Genomic DNA, 8,800 nt, shown 5'->3' with positions numbered 1-8,800 from the left:
TCGAAGATGTTAAAGGAATTCGCGGCCAAAGTCTACACAACATTTTTTGTGCAATCGAAAATTTGTAATTATTATAAAACGAACACGCAAAATTTACTTCACTGTCAATAAATATCGAGCGATCAAATTAATTTGTAATCGAGTTATCCATGAATCCGAAATCGTATGTCGTTTCTTGAACAAAAAACACAGCTTCAAACACAGATTAGATCTGGGCATATCAATCGGCAAGACATACGGATTCAAATCCATGGATGACTCGATTACAAATTAATTTGATCGCTCTTTACATATAAATTCGGCTTACATGTCGCTATGGAAATGACATAAATAAAACAATTTATTTTGTAAATAATCGTAAAAATGTCGGAAGAGAATTGTAATGAAAGTGATGTTTCAGTTTCGTGTGGGTACTCCTCCAGAGTTAAAAAGTAAGTATTATAAATTCTGCGATGTCTAATTTCATACTGGAAAAATCTAAGTTCCAGTGTTACATTAAAATGATGCTTACTTTAACAGAACGGCCGCAAAATTGGATTTCGTGGCGTGTTTTAAGTACGCGAAGTGCTCGTTTCGCGTACGGTTACACAAAAATTGTTTTTATGAGCATCAAAATTAATATCTATCAAAATCTTGAGTAATTTTGTTGAAATTGAAATTGTTTTAGGCGTTTTACGTCCCTCAAATTTGACAAATTTGACTTATCATTTTTTGACAAAATTTGTCTTTACAGAGCTATTTTTTAATGTAAAAAATCGTTTCGTTTTTTTTCATTATGACACTATTTCAAAATATGCGCTTCTGAAGTTTTCAGCTGTAGAATGTTAACACCCAACACCTGGTTGTCTGCATTTTTTTAAACATATTGTCTATTTCATCTTATCTCTTCGCGTACTATCTTTATAGATTTAAATTCGTGCGTCGAGAAGTCTTATGTCTTCTACTGTTTTAATAATATTAAAATTCTAATTCTTGGTAATTGGGTCGTCGTGTTAATTCTCTTATTCCTCCCCCGGTATGAGTTTCCCATTCGGAATTAATCAAAGCGTTCATGCCGCGAAATCGTCGATGATCGTAATTTAGGATTAAGCAGTTTAAGGGTCGACACAGGGATTGTCTTGTACCCATAAGGGGTGCAAACTGCAAACCGAGAAAATTAAAGTGATTGGACTCAGCTGGCTAGACCGGCTCGGAATCAGATGCGAACGGGGCAACATCGAATCCGATAACTCAATAAGATGTGAAAAGTGCGGAAACGGAAACCTAACACACAAAAAAAAAATAGGAAAGACGGCTATTCGCTAATAATTTATAAATTTTCTCGACTTATATCGAGACCCGCCCACGCGTCTAATAACAGTTAACATCGGGCAAGTAGCAATTTGTAAATTTTTTAACGGGCGGCGTAAAGAGAGCCACCAATTACATCCCCGACTAATAACGGGGTTGACACGCACGAAAAAAAAACCGCCTTCGACAAATTTAAATAATGATGTGTTCGACGAACACATCCTTGTTGTCGATGCCACTTCCTCAATAATTCATATCGTATTTTCTGATGCAAATCAAAAACGAGTCGTTGTTTTTTATGTCGGATAAAAGAAATATGGAGGGGGGCAGTTTGATTAAAATTCCTTGCAGGCCCCGAACTTGCAAACTCTAACTTACAACAGAATTCAATTTAACGGGAGCGCCATCGGCTTTTGCATATTAATATCGACGAGATTCGATTTTTGATCGGGACCCAATCATCCAGAGCGAATTTCCTGGCGAGCCGTCGGGAAGTGGTCAAAGATCTCGCTCACCTGCTGCGGCCGTCTAGACGCCGCTCTATTCCGTCGAGCTCTGTGGTTCATTGAGGGGTGAAGCTCTCTGGGTAGAAGATCTCACCCCAGGCGCAGCGACTTCACCCCACGGAAGAGTTATATCGATCTCTTGTCTTACCCAGAGCACTGATAGGGTTACCCCACGTTTTTTTCGCCTCTACTTTGTATTAAGAATGCTCGATCTCCCCACGGGAAAAAATCGGCGTGCACGGGGGTGGCCGCGCCGATCAATAATAAAACCCAATTATATTTTTATAAACGAACATTTTAATAATAAAATAGTTATTGACATGAATTACACTTTGTAATTACACCAATTTACATCGATCGAGTGATCACATATTGGTTCGGGGTGGGGGATATTCAACACCATTCAAATAGAGAAAAAGTACAATAACGCATGGCATTGTGGACAATCCTGAAAATATTTGTACTCGGTTTTTGAGGTAGGTTGTTGTATACAAAGCGGCGACGACACTGTCGCCGACACTTTGTATATCACAAGATTTCTTTATTCTTTTACTATTGTATTTACATCTTTTTTGTATAATCTGTATTTTTAAATCTATATATAGGAATCTAATAAAAATCAGTCTTGTTCAGTTACACGTGGAAATAGATTCGTTTCTCTTTAGGTACTAAGAGGTAGACAATAATTGTACCACCACGTGGACCGGGTTTGTACAGTGCACAACAAAGCTCGTGTCGAGTACAGTACAAATCAGTCCCGATCGTCGAAATAATGACACAATTGGTCGAATATTGTACCTCGATGTTTTTATTTACACGATTCGGGGTACGATATTCGAATTGACAAGCAACAAGAAGAATTGACATTTTCACATTTATAGAACTTAGAAAATATAAAAAAATATTTATGATCGGTAACCCTGTTTTGTTTTTACAAAATAAACTTAAAAAACTAATCAGACCCGTATTGGTTTACAAACTAAAATGGCACTCGACAATCAGTATCTATTCAGAAAAAGTGAAACATCCTACAGTACACACTTACAATCAAACCGGGTTGACATATTGCAAGAAGTCAAGAAAATCGGTCTTATTATTTAACAATAAAATCTTCATAACAATAATTACGAAAATACAGCCACCTTTATTACGATTAATTGTTTATAATAATTTAAATAAACCAACCACACGCAGTTTTACATTCAATTCGATATGTTTACGCTATGTACACAAATTATTCACATTTTTCATTTTCATTTGATAGTTTAATCCAACGAAAGTAGTGTACAGGGCCGGGCGATGTGAAGTATCGTTTTACTAAAGGGACAACCCTTGCATATTTATAAACTCGTTCGGACATGATATGGGGTTCTCTTGTATCGATTTCGGAGGACAGCGCAGACATGTTCCCACGAGACGTTGTAATAAGTCTTGAGACGACCGTCATCACCAAACACCTTGTATATATGCGGTACATACGACAATACTCTCGCACAAGTACAGTAGTTACAGTTTTCAAGGACTATACTTTGATCGATAATTAACAGTCATTAGGACTTCAAATTTACAATAATTGCATCGACAATTAAACAAAAAAGTTGTTTTCAATCGATTTTTTTACCGACAAGAAATATTAATCACACATTTTTATTAGTCAGTAATATTATATTATGTACTGAGAGAAATTTTAAGTTTTAGAAAAAATTTCAAGATTTTTTAAATTATTTGTAAATCTTCGATTTTTACACTGCGTTATTTTAAGGACTTTGAATAAATAATCCTTCATTGTAAATTATCAGATTGTCACACTCGATAGAATGTTAAAAATGAAAAGCGTTTCTTTATCTGAATACTATGATAGTTGCGATGATTTTAAGTCAGCCACCCTGTATATACAGGGTGTATTTAAAATGCGTGTGTTAATTTTAACATCAGGCAGAGACTGTGAAATGAAACGTTTTTTCCTTTTTGAATTTTTTACGAAAAAGCGTTACAAATTGTTGATTTAAAATTTGGAATAAATTGGCCACGAATTTTTTTATGCGCCAATGGGTAACGGCAAAAAGTTACATTGTTGTAGAAAAAAATAAATAAAAATGGAGACTACTTAATCGAACAAAATGACTCGTTTGGTAAAAATTGGGGGCAAAAAATATTGGAATTTTGCAAAAGGTTATAGAGAAAAGTTTAATAAATTGGCGAGTTCTTCCATTGGTTAAAATGAACGCACGTATTTCGGATACACCCTGTGTATACAGTATTGGGAAGAGGAGATAAGTTCCGTTTAGTCGTGTAGATTAGAGTAACGCTCTTGGAAAAACAAATTTTTAACCGATAAAAGCTAGATCGAGTGTGCGTCACCCTAAAGGGTCCAAGGTATCGAATTTCGTAAAAATCGTGATTCGAAACTAGTCCTGACGAATGACGAATAACATATTGAATGAAAACAGGATATTGAAAAAACGCCACAAAGGGAAGTTAATTTGGAGCGAGCCCTTGAACCCGAAAACATGTTTCTTTAAGACAAGCCTCGTCGAACTGGGCGATAGTTAAGGGATTAGAAATTATGAGCGAAAACCCTCATCTCGTCGCCCTGTCATTTCCGAAAGCGACCGCCGCCATGACCGTGCAGAAACCAAAAATAATTGCCCGGCAATAAATTTTGACCAGTCAACATTGCAGTAAAATGGAGCAGCGTCCTTGCAAATTGTATGCAAATTCGTCTGTAACTTCCAGGTAGAGGGAAATAAAAGAGCGAAGGGTGGTCACCGGTTTGCATCATATTTGGCAAAATTGGGGCCATTTACGTTTTACAAGACAATTTACAACACCGCCCGGTTCTGCATCTAGGGGTAACAAAACAAGCAACTGCAACTTGAGTCTTAAAAAACTATAAGTCTATTGTCGAGGAACTTGCATACCAAACTGTACAAAACATCCGTGCATATAATACAAATAATAACGAACGAAAGATCCCTGAAACAATTTTGACATACCCGTACAACTAGACTAGGAGTGGAGCCGTCGCTGCAAGAATATCGCGACCGACTCGTGAGGGTCGGAGTCCTCTTCGTCGCCGTCCTCCCGCGAGCTGGGGGACCTCGAGAGGGGCGAGTCTTCGCTGCTGTGCGAGTGCAGTCCGGTGGTCATGGACAGGTCCTCCGGTTCGGTCTGCTCCGGTAGAGTCACGTGGAGAGGAAGCGTGACCAGAGGGACGGAGGGCGGGTGGAGGACTCGTCTCCTGCGAGGTTCGTCCTCGGTGTCGTCCGACTCAGGAGTCGACTCTTCTTCCGGGATGCCACATTTGTGGTGCAAGAGATGGTGCCTCCTTCGGAACCTGCTGTGGCAGCGATCGCACTCGAAGGGTTTCTCATTAGTGTGGATAAGAAGATGAGCTTTTAGTTGATTCGAATCGGAGAATTTCGCCGAGCAGTGCTCGCACGCGTAGGGCCTCTCCCCCGTGTGCACCCTAAGATGTCTCCTCAAGTTCGCCACTTGGACGAACTGCCTGTCGCAGTGCTCGCAGTGGTACGGCCTCTCCCCCGTGTGGAGACGCATGTGCGTCTTGAGATGGTGGTCCCGCGTGAACCTCTTGTGACACTCCTGACACTCGAACGGCTTCTCCCCCGTGTGGGTCCTCTCGTGGTTCTGCAGGACGTGTTTGTAGCCGAACGATCGGTTGCACACTTCGCAGGTGAAGGGGCGGTCGCGGTTGGAGTCCTTTGACGCGTCCGACGGCGGAGACACGCTGGACGTGGGGGACGACAAGGACACGTCCTCGTCGGTCTTCCAGGATTTTCTCTTGGGGCCGCGGGTGGTGTCGGCGTTGCTGCTGGTCACGACGTTGTTGTTGTTCAGTTTTCTTGATTTGAGAGCGGGGGAGAGTTGGTCGCTGCTGGTCGGGGGCGACGGCGGAGAGTTGGCTTGCCAAGCTAGGGGGAGGAGGCTCGGAGGGAAAAAGGCAGGGTTCGTGGGGATGCTCAAACGAGACGCTGCCATCAGGTGGCTGGCCATCAGCAGCTGAGATGGCGTGAACATCGCTGGGTAGGACACCGAAGACAGCGGGTTCTTCTCTTCGGGCTCCACCTTCGACAGTAAATCTGCAAAAAATTACACAACATGCAAACACAGTTTATACAATGTCAATTGGTATTTGGTATTAATTTCGGCGTAACAAGCAAACAAAAAAAAAATTCCAGGGACCTAATAATTCAATTTAAAAAATATATAAGTATTTAAATAAGAAAAATATCTACAAAAAGGCAAAATATTTATTTAAAAATCATCCTTTCTGACCAAAAAACAATTTAGTTAAGTTTCATTGCTCACGCTTTGTTTTCAGTAGATTATTGTATTTAAAATTTTTGACTTTCCAAATATTTTACTGAATATTCCTGGTTTTTGATACTTTTTGATTATGATTAAAATTCTAGTTCTAGTCTATTTTCTAGTTGAGTTGAGTAGTGCGCGTATACCACGAACGGACTCTAGTTTGATTAAACTTATCCACCCTGTATATCCGCCCTTTGTTAATAAATAAAGCGGTTGCACGTCCACTTCTTCTCTGTTAATAAGGACCTGTAATGAATCGTCGAGATGAGGACTCCTCCCAGCGTTGTCCTGATAAGAAGCGCAAGCGCGAGCCATTATCCTTTGCCATTATCTCCTCCCCGTTCCTTCATTAGTAGCGTCGTCTACCGTTTTAACCCTTCCCTCTGCGCCCGACGTAATACTGATTTTCTCAGAAACTAAAGACGGCCGATGTGTATTTTTTTAATTAAAATTTCCCGGGGAAAAATTGATTTTTATCGAACCGGCTAATACGTTTTTAAATGCAAATGTTTCATGACTAGGTCGTTAATAATGGATTAGAAAAAAATGTTTAACAAATAACGGAAATGTTCGAGGTTTCGGGCTAAAATACAAAATTAGAGTGTTGGGTTAGGTCAAGGAATTAGAAAGGATGAACTGTAAATAAGAGTAGTTTGAATAAATAGTTTGTCATTGTTGACGCTGACAATCTAATGTTTATTGTGTTAAATATGAGATAGGTTAAATGCGTTCAAATTAATACAGTCGTAAAAATAATTTGTAAAATAAGTGTTGATACAGTTGAGGCGCCGCAGTTCTACTGATCTGATTTATTTATTCCTCAGATATTTCTTCTAATTTTTTGAACAAAACAACGTAACAATGCATATCAAAAATTAAAAACAATCTATAAATGACATTTATGTACCGAAATAGCTTTTACATGTCAGTTTGTCGATGTTGTGAGCTTAATTTCTACAATATCTTGAGTATTTCAATGTTCTTTGAAGTTAAAAATAAAAGTAAAACACATTTACTGTATCTGTTAGTGGTGACTACTTTTTCAATGATAATTATAAGGAGGAGCCTTAACCTGAGTTGAGCCGAGTGTACGTTTCCGCCGCCGCAGTTGTAATCTCGTTTCCGATATTCTGAATTTAATTATGACGGTTGTTGAGCAGAAAAAGACAATTTTCAGGTCGAGAGCCCAACAAATTCGAAATTATGTTTTGATGAGGAGCTCTAAATACAAAAATGACATCTTATTAAATCCGAGCAAGAGTAATGGATTTTTTAAATTCAATTTCCCGTATTTCTGTGCAACTTCCACTTTATCAATATCCGAAATTAATGCGCGAATTTCCGGAGACGTGAATGTTGGCGATTATTTATGTATTATCGAATCCACCTTACCTCTTTTGGGGGTGCTCTCTTGCAGCAGCGGCATCGTCGGAACACTCTCTTTCACAGATCTATAATGTTCATTGCGTACGCCACTGGCACTTGTGCTTTAATTTTGTTTGTCATGTGAATGTTCTTGTGGTTTTGCGATCGTGTGGCAGAGATCGGTGTACAGAACCGTGCCACAAGCCAAACAGTTGCTTACTGAATGTAAAAATTCTGCACGCACGAGGGTTGACCTAACCTAGCCTAACGTAACGCATTTACCCCCTCTACGAGGTGGAGGGGGTGATTTTTCGGTAAGTGGGGAGAACTGGAGCATCCCCTCTGATAAGGAAGTACGGAGTGGCCCGGGGCCAACAAATTCACTTGGGTTTATGGTTTATTGGGCATGCACTGTATTGAAACTGTTCGCTTGCAGATTTTGCACTTGTATCTAGGGATGGGTCATAAATCACGAGGGATGGCGATATGGGGTGCCGTCCACCTTGTCACACCAATAATTTCTCCACACCATCCACATGCAGCGAAGACAGAAACGGAACGTTTCGAATTAGCGAGCTTTGATACCGAGATGTCTGGTCCTTCGAGCCGGATAAATCAAAAAAATCAAATTCTTCGACACACTCATCCATATAAACATTGACGAGGCATTCTTGGCACAATATGTGTACGTTATTGTTATCACAAGACCGCATGTTTGTTTAATTTGTTTCAACGAGGCGTCGTCGTGTTGTATTTATTTGCTTAGGTTAGGTTAGGGTCCAGACTGATTATAGTAAGTGCCAGTCCGGAATTTAGCGACCTTGACTTTTACCATCGACGAGCTTATCTTATTACGGTCGACGCAAATAACAAGGAAACTGTCGAAAAGTTTCGTTCGTAGATTAGGAGGGTTAATAGAGAGGTAAAGTAAAGAAACGGCATAACACAACAACGTGAAGGTAATAAAATTTCGATGATTGCATTTGACAGATTCGTGATAAGGCAGGTCTAAAATAAACATCTGATAAAACTAATCGAAAACAAAATAGGAAACGACAAATGTGTTTGCCTTTCGACACAGTCGTATCGTTCCCTGGATTGTCACGTTCTGTTCTCAAAGAATAAAAAAAATCATATATAGATAAACAACAATTAACAAGTACATAAATAAAAATTGTAAGTCTTTCTCAATGAAGAATTTGATTTTTATCCGGCTCGAAGGACCAGACGGACACATCTCGCTATCAAATATTTTAATATTTTGCACATTGAAAACTAAACTAAGAAGAAATTTTTAATGTAGTCCA

At 39.4% G+C, this 8,800-nt stretch overlaps 1 protein-coding gene across 1 annotated transcript; it reads right to left on the bottom strand.

Moving 5' to 3' along the window:
* Positions 1-2,070: 2,070 nt before the first annotated feature.
* LOC138136928 (protein krueppel-like) lies at positions 2,071-8,217 on the bottom strand. The gene is made up of 2 exons (XM_069056234.1): positions 7,521-8,217; positions 2,071-5,896 (listed from the first exon to the last, which is right to left on the bottom strand). Exons 1-2 carry the CDS (start codon positions 7,552-7,554, stop codon positions 4,806-4,808), a joined length of 1,125 nt encoding a protein of 374 aa, XP_068912335.1. The 5' UTR covers positions 7,555-8,217; the 3' UTR covers positions 2,071-4,805.
* Between the last annotated feature and the right edge of the window lie 583 nt (positions 8,218-8,800).

The sequence above is a fragment of the Tenebrio molitor genome, chromosome 8, assembly GCF_963966145.1.
Source record: "Tenebrio molitor chromosome 8, icTenMoli1.1, whole genome shotgun sequence".
Classification (NCBI taxonomy): domain Eukaryota; kingdom Metazoa; phylum Arthropoda; class Insecta; order Coleoptera; family Tenebrionidae; genus Tenebrio; species Tenebrio molitor.
Note: the sequence above shows the minus strand (reverse complement) of the source record. Positions and strands in the feature narration are given on the sequence as shown.

Bases quoted from the DNA above. Each gene is read 5' to 3' on its own strand.
- LOC138136928 (XM_069056234.1), bottom strand. From the start codon at position 7,554: ATGCCGCTGCTGCAAGAGAGCACCCCCAAAAGAG. The intron at 5,897-7,520 runs GTAAGGTGGATT...AATTTTTTGCAG, and splicing joins AGAGAGCACCCCCAAAAGAG to ATTTACTGTCGAAGGTGGAG.